Below are 23,822 nucleotides of genomic sequence, written 5' to 3' on the forward strand. Positions count from 1 at the left end.
AAGCTTTCATTAAAGCTTAAAAACGCTTGAAAAAGCCTCCATTGAGTTCAATGGAAGCATTTTCCCGCGTTTATCCAGCGTTTAAATTTTTTAAATGTTGCAAGCAATGTTTAAGATAACGCTCAAAAATGTGCCTGAAGGAAACGTCCTGGTGTAGATTAGCCCATGGGAATGCAGTCTGTGTAGACTAAAGCTGCATACACACGTCAAATCAATATCCTTAGAAACGACTGATGAACAACCGATTGGCCAAAAAAAGGGACCAAGGACACCGACGAACGAGGATTGTCGTTGGAAATGAACGACCGCCACGGTGGATCTGATTGGCCGACGATCTTTCACTATATATCGCGTGTACGGTCGTTCAGTGATTGTGCATGTTTCTGCGGTACACTTTCTCCTTTACATGTCCCTCCCTGCATCGTTCAAACGACTGTATCTAGTGTGTGGACACTGTTGGGGGATTATATATGAACGATCATATTGTTACAGCATGTACAGAATTGTGCACAATATGATTGTTCAAGTATAATCGTGCATAATCGTTGATTGGTCGTAATCGTTCATTTTCTAACAATAATTATTGGAAGTGCAGTGTTCTCCCCAGAAATTTTTTTCAGCCGGGTGGTAGGAAGCTGTAGCCGGGTGGTAAAAAAGGGGGTGTGGCAAAACACGGCAAACTTGGTGCTCCCAGTTGTTTATGCATTGGGTATCCAATAACCTCTTATTGTTTCAGTGTTCTACCTTCTCCCAATTATTTGTTACAACTTTGTAATGCCTGCCCAGTTAGTATATCCAATTTTTCTATTCTATCTATTTTGCCACAACTGTCCTATGCCGTGTATTGTGACCCAACTTACTAGTGTTCTAAGTTTTAAGAGTGCATTCCTTTGTAGTAGTGTAAAAGTATAATGAATGTGGTGTAACAAGTTAGGCTTAGCTCATATTGGCAGCAAAAAACATTTACCCTTCTGAGTGACTTCTGGCAACTGCTAGGCACCTAGGATTGGTAACAGGCGGTAAGTGCTGGGCATCTAGGATTGGTAACAGGTGGTAAGTGCTGGGCACCTAGGATTGGTAACAAGCGGTATGTGCTGGGCACATAGGATTGGTAACAGGTGGTAAGTGCTGGGCACCTAGGATTGGTAACAGGCCATAAGTGCTGGGCACGAATAGCTGTCGAATCGAATAGTGAGCTATTCGACCAACACTAATTCACTCTATGGAAACTGTGGACCTCCATACAGTAGACATATGGAAGGTGGCTAGATAGTTGACACGACTATGGACTCTGTATAGGACTACCTATAATATTAGTGCTACATAAATATATGATAGTAAATACTGGTGAACAAATGAGACTTTTACAGACATACATGATATGATAGTCATGGCAAAGTATATGTGTTCTAACATTAATGGGGTACTGTGCAAAAAAACCCAATATGTTGGTATCAACACATAATATTCATTCAATTAACCTCCTGGGCGGTTCATTTCTGTCCGGTTTTAAATGTCTAAAAGTGGTACATTGTTTTTTACGAAAATTTATTTTACAGTATATTAAATGTATGAGTTTAATAAAGTTTGAAACACAAAATCATGTCAAACTAATAAATTAAATGAATTAAACAATTTTTTTTATTTTATTTTTTTAAAGTTAAAAAAAAAATTACTCTAATATGCTAATACTGCTAATATATTATACTGTAAAATAAATGTTCATGAAAGACAATGTACTGCTTTTACACATATAAATCCACTGTATTGCATCCAATACAGTTATTCTGTATTGAATGCAATACAAATGGATTTGAATTTCCCGCCCCACCGGCAACGTCCTCACGCACCGGCATCACCGGGAACTCCCTGGTGACTCCTCGAGTGCAGAGGAAGCCGGGCGGAGGAAGAAGGAAGATGGACATCGCAGAGAAGGATGACGTGGGACGCCGGAGGATCAGGTAAGTAGCGATTTACTATTGTTTCCTTTAGGTTTACCTACCCTGAGTGTGATTCGGGGTTACTAATTTTAGCATCTTTTTTCTACCCCGAGTCACACTCGGGGTTACCGCCCAGGAGGGTAAATGATAACTAAATCCAACAATTAACAAAAGATAATTGCAGTTTACCGTTCCTGAGATGTTTTATCTGCATTTGTTTTCAGACTTGGGCTACATTCACACGTGCAATAACTTTTTCATGATGCTTTACAATAACAAACAACTGCACGATGCATGAATGAGTGCTGTACATACAGTGTTGTTCTGCTCTTTGGAGAGGGAAGGAGGGAGAACGACAGAGCAGTACCCCACTGCGCTTTCTCCCTTTCACTCATTATGATTGTCCGTCGTCCGTGGATCCGCCAGGACGGTTGTTTGGATAGTGGACGACGAGCACTGTACACATGCCATATTCTCGCCTGATATCAGCCAAGAACCATTGCACGTGTGTATCTAGCCCTGGAACATTTGCAGAAAGTGCATAAAATACCTTTTGATCGTGCTACAAATTCAATGTCCTTGTCACTTCCTGTAAGCTGAAAGAACAAAACAATTGTCTGTGTTCCTCTTACTAACTGTTTTCATCAGCCCTTATGTCTTAGAGATGATCAAAGACAGACGTGTTGGTAGTTAAGCTTGGGTGACAACCATAACTCCTTTCAATCCTTCCTTACAATGAACGAAAAAACTCCAGGACAGTTAGTGTAGTATTTGCAAAACTACCAGATGAAAATAAAGGAAATACGCCTGAAAAAAAGAAAATGAATCCAGCCTTTACTTACCATAGTCGTAAAGGTGGGTTTATTAATGTATTCATGCATTGAGGCTCGGTAAGGGCCAATTTCAAGTGAATGGGCTGACTTTACACAAAGATTTATTACAGCTGCTCAAGACTGTAGAAGATGGGAGAACCTAGAGATCCACCAAAACCTGGAATGGATTTCTTAAAAAAAAATTGCTATTAGTTGGCAAATGTTTTCAGTCTGGGACCAGATCCGTTCCAGGTTTGCTCTGAGCAACAAATGAACAACAAACCAACACTTTTTTGACAACTTAAGTCCCACTTAGTATAGCTTCATTTTTCTTTTTTTTTTTTTAAATGTGCTTTCAGTCAGATCGCAGGCTCAAGCGCCTACCTAAATTTCTCCATTCGTCTCGATCATAAGTTTGTAAGTTTTATGGCTTTAGATATGCAATGTAAGCAGCCTTTATAGGAATCCATCACAATAAAACCTTAAAGATGACAGATTATTTACAACCACAGGAAAACATAGCAAATCCCTGTTTGCACAGTCCAAAATACATTTTCCACAGAGTAAAACGGCATTGGTAAGAGTCATGGAGAGCTGGGTGTAGTGCATCGTCAATACCACCCAGAAGGTGTGTAATACAATTTTTGTGAATGGAGTACTGACAGGCGGCAGCAGGAGGAGGAGGCGGTGGGTCCTGAGACGGAGCGTGGACCGCATTGGTAACTGGCATCTAGAGCTGGGAGTAGTGCATCCTCAATGCCACCCAGAAGTGTACAATTTTAGTGAATGCAGTACTGGCAGGCGGCAGCAACAGCAGGAGGAGGAGGCGGTGGGCCTTGAAATAGAGCAGGGACCGTACTGGTAATCTAGAGCTGGGTGTAGTGCATTGACAATGCCACCCACCTAGAAGTGTGTAATACAAATATCTGAAATTTGTGAAGGGCCAGACCAAGATAATTTGTGTGCCAACACTGTTGCTGTGGTCTGTGGTGCTGGAACCGATAGGAAGGTAGACGATATTGCTAGTTTGCATCATGCAGTGGATAACATGAATGCCAACCCTCAATCTTACAATACTTAGCTGAAAAATTAGGCAATGGTGCCTATCAGTGTGGCAGTACTGGGGGTTTTCATCTGCTGTTTGTTGGCCTCCTGGAAGCAGCAGAAATGTAAAGTAAATTGCTAGCTGGCACAATGGCAGGCATGACACTGTCGATGAATGCCACCCAAGTGCATTGCGATAACTAGTGGAAAAATTCAACCGGCAGGCTCAGCTGACAGGGTGTTTTATGATATACAGACGCAGGAGCAGTGTGCTTCACAGAGGCATCTTGGTTGGCCTAGTGAGTGCTTGGGTCAGTCAATCAGTGACATCTGCAGTGGGGATATGATGGGAGTATGTCCCCTGCCAGATGCGGCAGGTTGCCCAATGCAATGCCTTCCCATGCGTTTACCGCTCATCTTTTACTTATTTAGGAAAAAATGCTCCTGTACCAAATGGTTTCTTTGGTAAATAGCAAGTGCTATCAGAATGAAATCTCTGTATTGTTTTGAGCGAAATAAAGAAATTTTTCTGGCTTTTTTGATAGCTAGTGGTATCAGAATTAAATATCTTTTTTTGAGAGAAATACAGATTTTTTTCTGGCTTTTTTGATAGATAGCAAGTGCTATCAGAATGAAATGTTTTTTTTTTTTGTTTTTTTTGGAGAGTAGGACAGAAATGTTTCTGCCTTTTTTGCTAGATAGCAAGAGGTAACATCAAAAACTGCACAATCTGTATATTTCAAGATATACAGAAGGCTCCTAACCTGTCCCTGTCACAATGCACTTCTCTCCCCACTTCTTTCCCTCACACAGAACACAAGATAGAGTCGCTAACCCCTCCCTCATTCCCTGTATATATGCCTGTGCTCAGATCTCTCCTGATTGGGCTGTTGGGCCTTGCTGTGCATCCTGGGAGCAAATGATTCGCTCCTAGACGTGCCGTTTCTGCCCTCTGCATTTTCTCTTGTTTGTTTGGCGAGAACACAACCTCATGGCGAATTACAAGGCCGTTCTCGCTTAAATGTTTGGTAAGTCAATTGGTCACTTGGTCTGCCCGTTCATTTAATGCATGGTGGTGCCCACAAAATCCTGCACTCTCCTTGTTACGGCAACTTAGCAACCCCATGGTACGTGTGGTGCAGTGTGATACTCCACAGGCTCATTGGCAAAGTGCCATTTACCCAACACATGTTGCACAGGTCACATGCAATTCATCCCACAGCTTTTGTTGCCTTCTATCTCCCCAGCATGAAATGTGTTAAAATTACCCGTTGAATAGTTCTGACTTCAGAAATCTTAGTTCCACTTATGGGTTTATGGTAATTATTATTTACCAAGTAACCTGGTAGACTTTGTGGTTCACAATGGAGCCTCTGCTAAGCTCATTTCTGCAATAAAATAAAACAACAAACCAATAATTACACCACAGCGTTACACCTATCATAGAATAACTGAATTCCACGGTATATACCGTTCTTTGTATACTGTATGTAAGGTAAAATATATTTTCTACCTTGTTAGAGCCACTGGTTTAATCTTATGTGAAATCTTATTGCCCTTGTGGGAATCTTCCAGGTCCTCGTGTTTCAATAGCCATAAAAACCAAGGAATATTTGAGGGCATGTCTGATTCCTTGTTTTGTAACTAGAACCAATGATTTATGTATATAATATAATATTCTCTATTGTGCTATAATGTATGTGAGGTAGAGTATGTTTTTACCATGGTATGGTAAAACCTGCAGTACCAATGGCGTTTTTTTTTATAAAGCAATGGTTTAAACAGGAACTTTCATAAAACACCACGTACCTTTACTTCTTTGGATCACTCCACACCTGGTCTCGATTCAGTCCTGAAATCTTCCCTCGTCCCAGCGTGGAGGAAGCTCCGGTCGCCACCGTCTTTATTATTAATAATAATATTATTATAATTATTAATAATAATAATAATAAACAGGATTTATATAGCGCCAACATATTATGAAGCGCTGTACATTAAATAGGGGTTGCAAATGACAGACCAATATAGATAGCGACACAGGACGAGGAGTGGATGCTGCCCTGAAGAGCTTACAATCTAGAATCTTACCTTCTGCCTACATCACCTGATCTTGCACTGTGGGTGATGTATTCTCTTGTAAATGGAAAATAAAGTGCCAATCCCACTGAACATGCGTGAGATTGGTACATTTTTTCATTGTAGCTCCATCTGCGCATGGCCGAGAATGGGCACATGTAGAAGTAGCCACCTGAAGCCTCCTGGGATATGTGACATATGAATCCCAAGAGGCTCTGCGCACCCATTCACCCATCGCTGTGGCGTTAAAGACAGAAGGGGAGCTCCCTTCATTCCTATTTTCAGGCACTCATCTGCCCTTTTCAAAATGATGCCCTGTAATAATAATAATCTCACACTAGTAAGGGGTATTTTTACGTCTGCATATGGGTGCAAAAATACAAATTTTATAGCATCATTATAAAAGCAAGAAGAAAAAAGTTGCTATGGGTTAGACTTGGTGTTATGTCCATCAATCACATGTACTGTACTGCAAACATAATCCAACAAGCATGGATTAGGCCAGGGCTCCGTCTGTAGGAGGATCAGCACATGATTGAGGGATTAGCACCCTTGCCTTGCAGCACTGGGGTCCTGGCAGGTTAATTACCTGTCATACAAAGTTTTCCATGTCCATGGTTGTGATAGAAAGTCAGGCCATTAGATTGTAAGCCCCTTTGGTGAAGAACTGATGTAAACTTTTTGGAGAGTGGAGAAGAAAGTAAAGTAATAGCACTATGCACGTAAAAGAATAAATATATTTAGGGTTTGTAACAACTTCCCTAGATTTCCTTAGCTCGGCAAACAAGTGGCAGCATTCCTAATCCATTCTGGCAATGTATATTTGCAGGCACTGGGGGATATGCAAATCTTGACTTTCTGAAGAAGACTTTCATGCTGATAGCCACTGCTCCGCTGAGCATATCATACACAGCCTCCACCCTCCTTCCAGCTAAGTAGCGTTAGTCTGGCTGTGTTTGGGTGCCAGTGCAATGAAGCTGGTTATAAGGCTGGCATGGATATTATTACCTGGGTACAATTTGGAGTTCTCAGAACTCTGCAGCCTCACTGTATATTGGCAATTCTTAGAATGGCTTTATAAAGTCTTCACATGACCAGACATTCACTACTCACAATACAGCTAGAAGCAGGAAAAGTATTATCATTGCTGTATAATAATAAATATATGCTATAAATATATATATATATTTTTAGAATAACGTTTCGTTACATCATTTTATAAATGTTAAAAAAAGTTCAAAAACTATTCTTTGAATTGTATCATGAGCCTAATGTAATGTCCCAGAAATAGATTCACAATAGTATTCTCCAACTGGTAACAAAGTTCACCAACTGATGCCACATCCCTTTGACACTAATACCAAAGGAGACAGGAAAATGAACAGGGAATTTTAAGGCATTCAAATCACAGCATGACCTACCAAATGGTAAAATAAAAGAATTAAATGTGTTTTATTAAAAAAATATAAAAAAACATTCTGAAAAACATGAATTTTGTACTTAGAATTGCAATACCAAAAAAAGGTCTCAGAGTGTTGGTTATTCTATGGGTTTTGTGGAAAGTAGGGCCCTTCTTCAAGAATCATTGAGCCGTATAAATACCCCCTGAACATTGTCCACAGCAATAATACTCAAATATGGGATGGCGAACAACAGGCACAGGGTGCCAACAAAAATAGTGGCCAACCCCGAAGGAAACCCTCTCTGGCTGATACAATTCTACACCTAAAAATTCTCTTTAAAATTCATACCAACATCAATAGTCTATTTTCTAAAAATATAGCCCTCTTCTTCCAAGCCTATACAGATAGATACGCCCCAAATTGCTGTCCTCAAGTGAAAATTGTCCCAGAAATAGCCCAAATTACCAGTTGGTGCCCAATGGTAAAAACACGCATTCATTTGAAATACAGGGAGAGACTGTTGTCACCCCTATCAGGAAAGCATCTGAGAAGGACTTACAGTGCAGGATCAGCACAATCATAGAATACATTGCAAAGAATTTCTGACCTGCATAGTATGGGCTCATGCCCTGCTGTCATACAGGACCCCAGTTTATCCCTAATTTGTATGTAGCTAATAAGGTACCACTGCAGAACCTAGCAGCACAATGACAGACATGAAGTTCCAGAGAAAACCCAGCAAATATTTTCTTCAACAAGCATCAGATATGATGGGGGATAGGGAAGAGTGATAGTGGGGTCACCAAAGTAACAAATTCACATAAAGGAATGCCTTCTCTGCCTCCCATCTGCTATCGGGCTCTCATTACTAGCACTGAGTGTAACCGAGACATTTGTACTATTTATTAACAATTTTCTACAAAGTAAATGAAGTAAATGAAGATTTTGGAGATTTTTGGATTTGGAGTAAATGAAGATTTTGATTTACTTTTCCTAAATTGTGCCATGTCCCCAGGCTGCCGTCATAAAATACAATAAAATAAAATCAAGGCATTATTTTTTTTGGTAAGTTTTTTAAATCCCATCTCCTGCTCCTATGTACACACTGAGAAAAAAGTCTTTTGTGCTTAATTGACTCCATGCAAGCCAGTTGGACCTCCTGCAGTGAGAGAATCTGTAGAAGTATAATGGGGGAAGGGTTTTGCTCACCCATTCATGTCCACATGTTCCATGCTGCCCTATCCATCAGCCTTGCTTGCCACTTTGTAGGCTGGGTGGCCCCTTAACTCTTTCACTGCCACAGGTAGCCTAATTAGCTGCTCAAAGTCCTTGACTCTAGCAGTGATTTTATCTGAAATATACTTTGAACAGAATTGCATAAAAAAATGTAAACAATGCAGCTAAACCTTTTATGCATCCCAACACATTCGTGAACACACGGATGGTTGATGTGTTGGGTAAAAATGGGTCATATACGTTTTTGGTGCATTGACATTCTTAAAAATCCCCAGACACTGAGCATGTTAACACTGCAACATGTCTTAATAGTATTAAAAAAGCTCATTATAAAAGAACTGTTTAAATTCAATAAATTTGCCCCTTTTTATGTTTTTATTCGTCACATTTTCTTATTAATATGGTTCTAATTGCCTTTTTTGGTGTAGATAAAGATTTATTTATTGTCTGCACCCCGTCTTCTATCCTTGGTGTATATTTCAAAAGATTTTCCACTTTCATCCCTTATGATGACAATTAATGGAGGTCATGTACTTGGACAGCAGAAGTCAGCAGCTTCAGAGAACCCCTGAGGTGGCTGATGGACTTGGAGCTTCTTAAAGACCCAGCACCTGCTGCTCGGGATGACTACTTCAAAGAAGCCGTTCTTTGTGTCTTCACAGTAGACCTTTTTGAGAAATAATACATTTATTTTACATAAAATTATAGAATTAGTTCCTAGCTCACTAGGAGGGATTGATCTGGGGTGGACATCATAGTAGTAAATGGCCAACATATCAGGTCTCTAAAAAATGTCATTATTCCCTATTATTCCCTTGATGGTAAAGGAAAAGGTGGAGCATGCCACAAGGTAAGAAGTTCACAGACAGACTACTATGTGAATATGTTATTCCTTTTATTGAAGGTCATCAGTATACAGATATTAATATGTCTGCATGGCATGGCTATAAGGCTTCTGCTATTTGAGCTTTACTAACCTTTGAAGAAAAGAAACTGGTGCTGATCAGAGCACCGAGAAGTCAGAATTTATCTTTTTCTGGCCAGCGCAAGTCCGGCATCAGAATACACTAATCGACACTTAAATTGGTTTAAAGCAGGCAAAACAATGAAAAATTATTTGTTATTATGAGTTGCTGTGCTTTTTTCCATCTGCTTCTTAAAGTTAAACAACAGTTCCAATGGATATCCTTTCTGCAATAAAAGATACTTACCTGCCTGTTTGCTTTTTTAAATAAAAAAAAATGCTGGGATATGTTGGGCATCCTGGTATCCCCCAAGGCTATCAGGATGCCCTAATCTCAAGTAGGCGGCATTGTTGGGTCATTACCTAGCCTTTGCAGCACTAGGGTCCTGGGTTCAAATCCTAGCCAGGACACTATCTGTTAACATCTGTTACTATCTGTTCACCATCATGTAGATTGTATGTTGCCTATGTGGTTTTCTTGGCTTCTCCCAAAAAAGTTTGTTTCATATAACTTTCGGGAACTCTGACTTTGAGATCTCTATTTTGGAGTTTTCAGGCCTGACATTGGCCTTGCTCATAGACTTCCATTCTTCCTGGTATATTTTATTATGTTTTTTTTATATAAAAGAGAATGTAACCGAAGAAGCTGAAACATACAAAGATGGGCAGAATTAGGTTTGGGAGTTATGCCAGCGACATCCAAACAAATAGGATGCCAGGGAAGACTTTCACAGCAAACTCTATGCATAGCATAGTTTGAGGGTGTATTTATTATTATTATTATTATTATTATTGTCAATAATAATAAACAGGATTTATAAAGTGCCAGCATATTACGCAGCGCTGTACATTAAATAGAGGTTGCAAATGACAGACTAATACAGACAGTGATACAGGAGAAGAGGACCCTGCCCCGAAGAGCTTACAATCTAGTAGGTGGGGGAATTTACACACAATAGGAGGGGGATTTGTAATGGTGGGAAGTAGTGATGGTTTCAAAAGACAAAAGAAGATGGGTGGGCAAGTTTGAAAAAATGGGTTTTGAGTGCTCTTTTAAATGAGCAGAAAGTAGGAGCAAGCTGAATAGGATGAGGAAGACCATTCCAGAGAGTTGGGGCAGCTCCAGAGAAGTCTTGTATCCGTGCGTGTGATGTATTGACTCCTTTAACTGTTCAAAATAAAATTTTGTGCATCTGACGTTGGTGGCATTCCCATGAACAGGGAAATCCTGGGACTCTCTAGAGACAACTGAACACCAGCTGTGACACAAAGACCTGTCATAGGGAATGGATGCAGTAAGAGTGGCTGGAGCTAGGACCCAGAGGAGCTGCTGTCTATACAGGTAGATGTGAGCTTGCTGCCACAGTTTAAGAGCTGTCTGTGTCTGATCCATTCATTGCCTCTCAGGGAAAGAGTTTGAATGTTCCTGTGCCCTGAGCAATGGGACTAGCACAGTGCACACACCATCTCAGGAATAGGACAACATTGCTATAAAGAAGTCGGGCTCTGATCTGCTAAGGATGGGAATCTATGGGACGGTTCATATTTCCATTGGAGCTTTGGGATTAATATACTTTGCAGCTTTGGGCAACCTAGCAGCATCCTCATCTGAGTTTTCAGGTAGGAAACGTGTTCAGATTCTTACTCCCATGAGGGAAGGGGATTCACTATAATGCCACAATACACCAAGCTTAATTTACTAAAGGAGAAGAAAGTTCACCTAGCCAAAGGGAGCTCAATCAGCCAATCATGTTCAAGGGAAATTACACATTTTTTAAAATTATTTTTTACCAGATTGAGCATTTAAACTGAACAAAAACATAACTGAGCTAAGCGGACAGTCTACTTTTTTTTTTTAGTCAATATTTTGCATTTAGTTTAGTTACTGTGCAGGTGTTGGAAAAGCCTCCAGCACTTAATTTCCTTTTAACATTTTCCTATTGTATCTCAGGTTATGGTGGCTTTAGTTTTGCATGCTGGTTATGAATTCATGTTTGTGGCACTGAAGCTGGCACTGGTTATTATTTTTAATATTGAACATTAATTATATAGAGCCAACATATTGCACAGTTCTGTACATTAAATAGGGGTTGCAAATGACAGACTAATACAAACAAGAGGCTGGAGAGAGGAACCTGCTCACAAAAGCTTACAATCTAAGAGAAGGTTGATTGGTTAGTTATGTGAACAGAAGAAAAAAATAATATTATTATGTTGTTTATTCTGATCAAATAATTAGTATTGGTCTTTTTATTATTAAATACTTTTTGGAAAGTTTTCTTGAGTTTGATCTTGTGATCTTTGTTTGGGGTCATCTGGGATGCTTTATGGACATGAACCTATTTGCTAACGGTCTGTTAACACCTTTGCGTATTGATTTTTTTTGTTTTTTTTAGCTTTACTTATCTTTCATATTCATTTTTTTTCACTGAAATCTTCTTTATGCATCACTTTTACCAATTTGTGTACCAAGTGAATACCATGTTGTTCATTGATGATAGGCTTGTATTGACAGAAACCATGCTTAAAATATATTGGCAAGCAATAATAAAGCAGTCTCATTGCACTGACCCTGTCATGGTACCAGCACAGGTTGTTGACTCATTTATATGATGCCAGGATATTTCACAGATATTACAGAGAGCATTGAGCCATGCACATTCAACCCTACTGCCCATGGTACTAATGTATCTACCTCTCATACACATAGACCATATGGCTAATCTGGGTGGACTCCAATTAACCTCCTATGGTATGTTTGGACTATTAAAATGTGACAACCATAGTTATGAAGGTCTGTAATCTCTTTTTGAAATCGATCTAATCTATCTTTCTTTTTATCAACCATCATCCAGCTGTGCAACCGCTCCTCAACCTTTGTAAAACTAAAGTTTGATGTCAATAATGTTAATTTTTGGTCACAGAGCTTTGCACGTCATGTAATACATATTGGAAGCCTATAATAAATGAAATTTACCTGATCTGCTTCTAAGCACTTAGTAATATGTGGTGTTGTGTCTACGGTAATTGTCTATCTGTCTGTACTAATAATTGTAGCCTTATGTAGGCAGCAGATGGCTCTGCAGATTGCATTTCTTATTATGGAATAATACAGTAACCAGTTAATTGTTCTGGTACTCAAATTCCTAAATGACAGACTAAAGCTATTGTGTAATGTTTACTGGAGACAGATAAGTCCTAGGAGACAGTAGTGTTAAAGTACAGCTAGACTTTAAAAATATTTATATCAAGTGAGGATGTAGAGAATGCACCATCAGGTACAAAACATTCCTTCAGCATAACTGCAAACCCCTTAGGAGAACTTGAAGACCCCTTTTTATACTGTACTAATGCTGACTTTTTAAAAGTCGGTATTTGCATCTGCACAGACACATGACAGTACATATACATCAGGCATTGACTTGGGAAAAGGGAGGGTAAATGCTTTACTATGTTTTATGTTTTTATAGTAGAATGGCTTTTGGATTCAGGTCAAGTCATGGTCTTGTACCTGGTACATCGAATTCAACCCCACATTGTAATGTATTTCATAGCTGATTGTTCTAAATGAATAAATACAATCATGCCAATAATACATCAATGTAACATATACAGTCATGCATATATTATGAAGGATCCTTCAAAGAAAAACTCTTCTTTTAATCCTCATTCTTTTATCTCAATCATAGCCACCAAAATGACTCAATGGTAAGATTTTAGCTATTTGCACAGGTGCCGTAACCTTTCCCATATTGTGTAATATGAGTCATGTCAACACTGTCAGAAATCTTTAAATCTGACGGAATGTTCCTTAAAGCCTTGTTTGGTAAATATTAGGTGTACGCATGGTAATGAAATGAGACATAGTATACCTAATAAGGCAAAGCTTAGAAGGGGGTATACAAAATCATTGGTGGAAAATCTGCATTTTTATTGGAAAATACCATTTTTACATTCAAAAGGCAGCAAGTTTAGGGATTCATAATATATAAAAATAAGGATAAGCATTAGGAAAGCCATATTGGTGCATTGATACAGCAATGATCATTCTCCGAGCTGGAGTTTGATGGCACACTTGTCATAAATATAAAACTTCAGCAGTAACCTTGCACCATTCAGTTGTTTGCCTACTCTGATCTACTGCATGCTGTGTGATATGAGAAAAATAGAATCTGGTTCCTGAAAATACTAATTGCCCGTATGTCCCTCTACTAATGTCTTCACTTTTTGAAGTCTTAAGAAATCAATGCATGCAATGAATCCGCAATTTGTTCTGGAAACACACGGAAAGAAGAGTCAGATGAAAGAGCTGTGGTATAGATAGTAGTAATAAAGTGCAATTATAATTATACAGTTCATTATGTCATAACCCTTAATGCGTACAAGACCCTATTGCCCAGCAATGAGACCCTCACAGAAGACTATGCACTGATGGTTACAAAGCGTGATATTCTTTTTACTTATTTGCAAGGGAATTAGCATTTCTCAAGCATCACAACAACCTGCAGCAAACAATGAGCCTATTACTGGTTTATTTCCTAGGAAGATGCTGCATTTGCATGTTGCAGAGAGATTTGTCTTTGCTCAAGGCAAAAAAAGGGACTCTGAAAGAAAGCTAGGTTTAGAATCGGGGATTTGTAAAGAATTGAAGTCCGTAGGCTGGTCATAAGGGACAGAGGTCGGACTGAGCTTCTAAGTCTTTTCAGCAAGTCTCTATTCAGCACTGAAAGGGGGATAGAGAAGAAGTTTGTCCTAAGTAAAATTAAAACTTGTACTGAGCCTTGAGTTCTGCAAAATGGTGTATCCAGCCAAATTTTTTTTCCAAATTATGGATAGAGTGGGAAATGGCTAGAATACCCATTAGGTTTTCTGCCATCTGGACCTCACTTCTTGTCTCGCTGACAATTTTACTATAAAATAAGTCAGAGGAGCTAAAGTAGTAGTAGGCTAGAACCAATGTCATATTTTTATTTCGGTTTGCCAATTTTCCATTGCTTGCTGCATGGTGAAACTAGTCTGCTGGAAGGCAACTGAAGATTAACCTTGCTAAAAAGCCTTGGATGGCACATGCTATATTAACACGATTTGTAGTAAAAATGTTTTGATTGACATTGTTACAAACAATGTCAATAGGCCTATTGATTTATGTGATTTATGATCTAAATGTGATAATACATATTAGATACTAGCTTTGAAATATGGTATATCATATTCTAATGATATTCTAATGGTTTTCTAAATGTACTAAAACCTGAAGGAAAAACCTACATGGGTCTAATTACTTCAGTAGATAGCTGCTCAAGCTGTTGGCAAATTTGTGTTGTATTGATAAATCCTGACTATCCATACCATATAAAGTGGTGAGGACATCTGTGCATATTGATAATGAAATGCATGACGATCTGTAAATGGAGGAGTGGAAAAAACAACCCTAGCATTGAAGTCTTTGAGACCGCGAGTGGACCAGAAGTACAGCGGGCATTGTACTATCCGACATATAGAGAAGTGTAGCTGTTGTAGTGTCATGATTCCTACATACATTCCACCTGAGGAGAGGTAACATATATTTATAACTTATGAAAACACTGTGCTCGACATTCTACTGTTCTGTATAACTGGGACAATATGTCAGGGTGATCAGTAATGAAAATTACTACCATGGCCAGTCTACATCAGCCATTCAACCTTTTTAACAAGGGGGAACCCTTGAAATAACTTTCTCATTTTAAGGAACCTCTGTACAATTACTATATTCACAGCTCACAAGTATTAGCATGGTGGTCAGTGGGAAGAATGTTGCCTTTAAAGACAGCCAAAAAGATAATTGGTGTCAGTTAAATTGACCTGAAAGACACAAATCGCTCATAGCTTAAGGAATCTCCAGCAACCTCTGGATAAGCACTATGGTTCCATGGAACCCTTGTTAAGAAACACTGGTCTACACAAACATTCAGAAGCTTATCACTTCCTACCTCCTACACCTTCCGTTTTGCTATGAAGGTCCAAATATTGGCCTTTCTGGCTGAAAGGAAGAAGGTTTAATCGTGAGGGAACCCTGTATGGTCTGCTTTCATGTTCTAATACTGAGCACCTTAGAATCTAGCCTTTGGGTGCACTCAACATAGAGCTAACTACAACAATTGTAGGTTCCTACTGTCCTGCACAAGTAAGACAATATAAGTAAGGGTGCTTACAACGATTACCAATTGTTGATATGGTTTTAAGAAAACAAAACTGCTGCAATAGTTCCAACATACCTAGTGTTATATTTGGATGGTTTGACCCCAGACAGTATTGCTTTACCTGGACAGCATAGTATGTCCAATCCTCTATGGATTGTTATTAATAATGATTTATATAATGCCATCATTTTCCATGACGCTGATGAGTTTCACGTGTTGCCTGAATTTTACTCTTTACATACTAAAATTACATTTTTTTCATGTATGGCTGAATAAATACATTTGGCGACATTAGCATGGTCAGTCGTGCCTATAATAACAGCTTAAGTTTTCATGTCCTATTGGCTTAGCGACTTCAGCGTTCTGCTTGAGTTCTATGGAATGCTCAGATTGCTGTGACTTCCCATATGTCTGCTACAATGTATCACAAGACTGGATGACCTGTATTGTTGTAGATGCCATCCAGATGACCGGTGAACTGTGGGCTCTGCTGTCAGTAGTTGCCTTTGATCTGTGGAGAGACAGGAGAGGATCCCCCAGCTCAAAGTCATCAAACTGATGAAAGAAGCTGTGGAATGCGCTTTTCCCAAGAAAACAAAGAAGTTTTCTCCTGTAGTGTGCATTACTTTCAATAATTGTAGTGTGTATTATTCAATGTAGTGTGCATTATTTCTCAATAATTGATTTCTATTCAATTTTTTTTTTTTTTTTGCTTGCACACAAATGCTTATTTGTATTTATTGGGTGGTTAAATGAAAATGTACAGATGAATTTGCATTTTTAACAAATACAAAAATAGTATTACTAGGGAACTGACCATGCACAATAGTTAAATGACTGTGTGATAATTACAATGTTGATTATGATATTTCGACAGGTTTTTGTTTATAAAATTGTGTTTATCATATATCACTTTAAAAACTGGCTGATAAATTCAGTTAATTTTTGGCTGACTTCTAATGTCTAAAAAATATCTTGCATGTAGTCCACATGCACTTTTAAAAAGGTACTTATTTTATTTAACCTCTTAACCTCTGTGGGTGTGTGTGTGTGAGAGTGTGTGTATGTATGTATGTTTGTATATATATATATATATATATATATATATATATATATATATATATATATGGCTCCATATAAAAAACTGGGAATCGGAGGTTCCCTCAAACATTCTCTTGCGGGAATCAGTTACAGGTAATAAAATGAATGGACACTCCCACGATCTTCCACCTCCATGTGTTTCAATAGCAATAATTAATGTTTGAAGGGAATGTCTGATTTCCTGTTTTATAAATTGAGCTCCTAGTATAATGTGGGAATCAACAACCTACTGCTGTCAGCCATACGCAATGCAGCTTCATGGGTCCTGCTTCAACCTGCAAAAGACAGCCAGCCACCAATTAAAAAGAATTTGGAAGGGTGGGTGAGGGGTGATATACTGATTTTTAGAGTAGAAAGGATGAGAATGAGGGGGAAGGGAAAGGGACCCTGGCATCTTTGTTTTCCTATAGATTATGGTTTCCATTTTAAACATACCATCATAAGGCTAGCCGTATAAATAACCAGGTGCCAGGATCACTAATAACTTTGCATCATGGACACACAGCTCTAAAAGTATGAGACGGCGTTCATTAAAATAAAGAAGCAGATTTAAATTTATGGAGGTAAACCCCTGTACCCTACAATAAGACTCTACTATTGTTCTCAATAATCCCATTGTAATCTCTTCTTCCTCTGAACCTTGTCACCAAAAGCATAGGAAAAAATGTATTAGTAGGTTTCCAGTGTATATCAGAACACGTGTCATATGAGTAGGAGCATGCCTACATTTTGTTAAATACACCACAATACTGTGAATTAAATTGATCAATCAATCATCAGTATCATTATAACTAACAATCAATAACAAAATTAAATACACATCCTTTGCAGATCAGGCTGCCTCTCATGTGGCAATGTATATGCAACCATTTTCCCGAGTATTGGCAGCTCCTGCTCTTCAAATCCTGCGCTCCATACTAAACCAGTTTTTTCAAAAGTATTCAACAGATTTAGCACTGTAGATAAGACACACTTTAAACACTTCTAGCAAAATGCTTGGAACGTTAAAACTCCACTGATCCCAATGAGATTGGCTTTTCTAAAAATTTTGCTGCAGGCGTTTTGGTAGTGCTGTCTTCCATAGAAGTCTGTCAGTGCCAGTGACATCACTTGTAAGCACCCATCGGTGCCAGTCATCACCTGTTAGAAGTACCAATCAGTGCCTGTAGGATGCCAGTCAGCACTGATCCTCTTGTGCCTTTCTGTTCTGCTTACTCTCTCAGAAATAGTATTTTTGCCTAAGCAGTACCCTGAAAACATTTTTGGGAAAAAATTAGGTGTATAAGTGTGCCTAGGCACTCCTGTGTGTATAGCCCCGTAGCTGTATTCGGTGAAAGATCTGAAGGTGCTAGCTTTGAGAGATTTGTATCAAGATTTAGTGATGTCACTATTGTGCTGCTCACTATTCTCCTTGCTGAAAGCTCCACCATGAGGAAGCAAAGCCCTTCTTCTATCAAGATGGGCACTTCCACCCAGATACACAGTGCAGAACAAGGCATGTCAACTCTGTCAATGATTGGAAAAAATCAACGAGGAGACCACAAGCGCTTTCTTTAAATCTTTTTTTACTGCTCTGGGTTTCCGAGATAAGTCTCACTAACCAATGGCCTAATATCACAATTTAATTTCTAGCCACATTGGCATACTGGGGCTGCAGTTTCTGTAGAGAGGGAGCTTTTGTTACCTCTGTTGATGACTAATAGTGTTAAATGGTAGAAAAATTCATAGTTCAACTTTCATAAAACCTACTAAGATGTTACCTGCAGTTGATATGCAGACCTGACATCATTGGAATTTTTGTGTTCACACCCTCCACTAATTCATTCTTCTTTACACAACAGATTATACAGAGCAGAAAAAGTGCTGAACTAAGAAAAACTCCCAGTACAACATGAGATTTGATCTGCCCGCTCCTGCCCAGGAGGAGTGGTCATAGGCAGTAACAACTTTTTAAATAATGCAATGAGTGCTTTTTAGAAGCTTGGGAGTTTTATGAACTAAAAGTAAGAAATTTCCTAAACTGCACTGGGGTTATGCTGCGCTGGAAGTGCTAAATGAGCAACAGTACCAAAAAAAAGCTAAAAACTGTGCCAGTCAGGCAGGATAAAGCTGCGTACACACGGCAAATTTTTCTCGCCCGATAATCGGTATCGGCCAATTATCGGGCGAAAATCTGCCGTGTGTACAGTCGGTCATCGTCCATCGTCCGACGACCGTCCTGGCGGATCCATGGACGATGGACGACGACCGATCCTAATGAAAGGGAAGGGGAGAGCGCGCAGCAGGGTGCCGCTCCGTCGCTCTCCCCCTCCCCTCTCCATAGAGCATGAACGGTGCTGTATGTACAGCATCGTTCATGCATCGTGCAGTCTTTTCTCGTTGGAAAGGATCGTGAAAGATCCTTTCCAACGAGAAAAATTGCAGGTGTGTACGCAGCTTAAGAAGCCAGTTGATACTTGCAGCAATACTCCTGTTAGTGCCTTGGACATAATATAGATTTGTCTGAGCACACTCTCACCCACATATAAGTACTCCAGCCTAGTGATAAGTCAATGATATACTGCACTGCCTAGGTTGGATGGGGACTGAAGTGGGCCTTATTTTTTCTTACGGTATTTTGTGGAATAAAGTTAAAAACACTTCTTTAAGGACATTGGCAGTGTTACAGGGATCTGTCTCCATTGGTGATGATTACTATTACATATTGTTCCTTCATATATTTTAGCCATAAGGGCCCATACATATGCATTGTGGTTTGGTATTGCACTGCACGGTAATGTACTATATATACACATTAGTGCTATTCATTTTCATTGACATGCCAACCTATTAAGACGATAACAAACTACCTTGCGTTATGGTGTGCTGCTTTGGAAAAATTATGCTTGTTTGATTTGTGACCTTCTATAAATAGGTAACCTATTTCAATGAATGGGTTGCATTCCTCAATGTTCATTTATTATTGCACCACAACAGACCACTAAGATGTGAAATTCATCCTAAAGCATTCCTCTTTAAAAAAACAAAAAAAACTTTTTATGTCAGACCACAGTAAAAAAAAAAATATTTTAAGATCCACCTTTAACTAAATGATTCTCTCCTCTGGCACTTTTGATCTCATGGAATAACCGTTTCACAGTGAAAATTCATTTTCCTCTAACTCGCCAGCATAGAAGTTTTGTTTTCATTGACAGGCTCAGTGATGTGAGAACAGATACATATTGGGTGTCTTTTGACTTCAGTCTTGAGATCCGTAGCAAATTCTCCCAGACACCTGACACCGGTTGGTTCCAAATCAATGCTTGTAGGGTACAATAGTTTATGAATGATAGGGCAAAAGTTGAGTGTGCTTGTATGGGAGCCAGGAAAGCATGAAGTACATCAGAAACTAGCTTGCTTGGAATAAGGTCTGTGACTTAGTTACTGAAGCCAGGATTTGCACAATGATTTTCTACATAAGAGATATGTTGTATGTGGGGAAAAAATGCAACAATGTCATGATATTAATCTCTAGATAGCATAACCTATGCATGAAAAGATGGAGACCAACTAATTCCAGCCCTTCATAAAGACTTTTAGGTGACCATTGTTAATGAAAAATATGTCTTATAAATGATCATTAAACTTGAAACCAGATATTTCTTGAGGTTGCCTATGTCTGTAGATAAACTTTACCATAGGCTATATACTAAGAGGTATCAGGTAAGTCAAACCTTACAGGCAGTCATCGAGGTTGTTTTATTTCATTTACTGTGCTTGCTATCGGGTAAGGCTATGTACACACGTCAGATTTCTGTCCCTGGAAACAATTCTTCCCGAGTGTTGTAGTGACAGTAGAATGAATGAGCACTGTACACATAGAATTGTTCTGTGCAAGCAAGTGGCACCCCGCTATGTCCTCCTTCATTCATTGATCCTCCAGGCTGAGTCATTGAATGGAACAGCTGTACACACGATCATGATTGTTTGTCTCAGGCCACCGTCATCTATCACAGCCTTTCTCACACTTTTCATTCCTGGGGAATCCTTGAAAATAGTTTGCAGGTCTTAGAGAACCTCTACCAAAACCAAATTTTCAGTTACTGGGTGAAAGTCTTTAGTAAAGACTAGAATAACACTTTTATAGACACTTAAAAACATCAAGCAGATGGCTGTACCAAGTGCTGCAAATCTACTCCAAGCATCAACTACACTTTTAGTAAAATAATAAGGTTAGTTTTACACTTTTTGTTTGAGGAAATGTTCCAGTTTGTGTGATTTTAGCCTTATAATGAAAATACTACCCTAATGAAACTTTTTTTTACCAAGTTTGTTAAACTATTGTGTGGTTTATTTACTCTGCAGTAAGTTTTAGAAGGTCAAGTAGTTGTACAGACACCCAGCTGAGCTTTTTCTAACTTGACTGGTTCACTGTGAAGGCTGTTTTAAAAAAAACTCCCTTGTAGGTAAACTCTTTTCAGACAATTCGAAAAGCAATTAGTTTGACAAGGGCATTCACAGGCTTATAAATGACATCTATATGCTAACATATCCTGAATGAAGCCTAAATAGACTTTAATGTGGAGGTGGGAGATGGTAATGGGCTTGGTAATGGGAGGAAGGTCTATAATAGTATAGTTCAGGGCAATGTGGTGGCCACAAAAGGTGGATTAGCATTAGGAGAACTCAACAGTAGAGGTTCAATGAATGGACAGAGGACTGAGACACAAAAGCTGGAAGATCCAAGAGATGGAAAATCAAAGTCACCATTGGCAGGGCACATTAGGTTGGAAATGTTATAAAGAGAGGCAAGTTTCAGAAATGGTATTTACAACATACTTTGGTGAGGGTTCGACCAGTGACATATAACTTTAGTTACAAATACATTGCTCAAAACTGAAAATTGACATCACAAATCACAAATTTGAAATCACAAATAAGATCTCAATGACTGATATATAGAAGATTATTTAGATCAACGTTATTGAGACATAGAAATTTTAGGGTTCATCATGAGAGCAAGAAGTTAAGGGAATTCTTACAATGAGTAGAAATCTTTAGGTTGTTACTGTCCAAGATTGGAATTCACCTCTTGCTGAGGGTATTTCTTTTCATTTCCTGTTGCATCTAGAAGACAGGAAGTACAGGTAAATCTTCTCAGTGGTATGCAGACAAAAAGAATAATCCATTAGTGATGAATATAGACGGGAATTGTTTAAAGATTCGTCCGCAAAGATTCATTTAACTTTTTTAAAATGTACACATGGAATTTTCTAATAAATCTAAAATAAATGTTAATCCATACATTTTTTAAAATTAAACTCAATGTGCAAAGTGTTAATTTTGGGAGCAGGAGTTCAGGAATGATGTGATGTGATGTGATGTGGAATGATGTGGTTGAGCGTTGAGATCTCCTCCTGTGATCATTAAATATTATTTATGCTTCACTATTTTACATACACAATGTGGTGAATAATAGCTTTATTAAGGTGATGGATTTGATATCATCTGGGGTGAAATATTTCAGTAATCATCTGTGAAAATGTCAATTTCAAAAGTCATATATAAATAAGGTGTTTAAAGTGAATGGCTTTTTATACATTCGAAGAGCATATATGGTATCCCATTACTGTATAATTTCCATGGTGAAATGTCCTTCTGAAGAAGAGTGGCGGCGAAACGCGTAAAGGACAGAAATGCATACATGATTTTGTTTTACCATATTGAGAGACTGTACAATTTAAGTTTTTATATTTTTTGCACATGTAATGGAATAAATATTGTAATTTTAATGTTAAGTTACCTAAAGTCCCAAAAAATAAACTAAAAGAGAAATTTTGAACTTTGGGGTAAAAACATTTTAAAATGAACCCTAACTCATTTTTTCCAGGGATACATGTAAATGTTTCATACCTTTACACTAATATTATTAAGTCTACATTGTTAAGTGATTATCATGCTGATCTGAAATTGCTATTAAAATTGGCCCTTTGTCTGTAAAGACAAGTGAATTCAGCAGGTACTCACCTTTGCTTACCCTAGTTTGTGTGATCGGGTGGCTATTCATTGCAACATTCGGTGGTGCTGGCATCAGCAGATGTAATTCCAACAATTGTTTTAGGGTACACTTTACTTGGGAAACATTTGTATAATGACTGTGTCAGGTTTTTTTAGGCTCCAAACATATACATTTTTATCCAGTATATCTGTCATTGTTGGCCATCTTCTCCTTAAACAGTTCATGGTTCTCCCCTTCATGTTCATTTTTTTTTTTTTTTACTCTTTTACTAGGCAGACATTTTCTAGCTAGTTGAGGAGACCTTCTTTTGTATTAGACTTTGCCTAAATATTATTTGAATATGTTAGAAGCTGTAATTGTACATCTTTCTGAGCCATGGTATGACAAGTAAAACAATGTAAATAAATTCCAGTTGTGCCACGTTTGACTTTACCTGTCCTGTGTATTGATATGGATACTGGGTTGATCCTCACCTGTCTGACCCTGGTGACTGATGGGAGAAGTTAGATTATTAAAAAAATGCCTGCAACCTTGTTGGACATGTTTGCTCATGTTAAGTATAAATCTTGTACAAGCCTCATGTTTGTCACTGTTTCTAATCTTTTTCCTAATCAGGTCTGTATATCCTCACTGAGACACAACAGTTATGGCTAACACATCTTGGATGTCCTAGAAGTCTTTCCGTTTTTGTACCGTCTGCCTGGACATGCACAGCTAAAATCAATTAAAGAAGTAAAGCAAGTAATATAGCTAAGACCAAAGCAACAAATAAGATTTCAGTTTGTATGCTCAGATGGGGCATCATTTAAGTATTTGTGAAATAAAACTAAATCAGAAGATTCAGAACCTGTATGCCTTAAGACATTTATTTTCCTCTTTGCAAGCTAAGTTCTTATAACTCTCAACATGCTTATCTTCTGAATGGCCAAAACTATAAGCCTGCATATGTAGATCAGTGTCTTTACTGGTCCCATCACTGTGTATTTTAAGCCAACTAGATCCTTCCTAATACATGCTAGAGAATACAAAGAAATCATGTGGCTAGAGTTCATCAAAAGCAAACAAT

General features: G+C 38.5%; 1 protein-coding gene across 1 annotated transcript in view; it reads left to right on the forward strand.

Annotated features, from left to right (window-relative positions):
* The first annotated feature begins 10,888 nt into the window (after nt 1-10,888).
* Nucleotides 10,889-23,822, forward strand: part of EVA1A (eva-1 homolog A, regulator of programmed cell death) — a 160,653-nt gene continuing 147,719 nt past the window's right edge. Inside the window, exon 1 of the mRNA XM_072407442.1 lies at nt 10,889-11,095. Within this exon, the coding sequence (XP_072263543.1) occupies nt 10,996-11,095 (100 nt within the window). The 5' untranslated portion in view covers nt 10,889-10,995. The remainder of the gene's footprint in view (nt 11,096-23,822) is intronic.

This window comes from Pyxicephalus adspersus, chromosome 4 (assembly GCF_032062135.1).
Source record: "Pyxicephalus adspersus chromosome 4, UCB_Pads_2.0, whole genome shotgun sequence".
NCBI classification, from domain to species: Eukaryota; Metazoa; Chordata; class Amphibia; order Anura; family Pyxicephalidae; genus Pyxicephalus; species Pyxicephalus adspersus.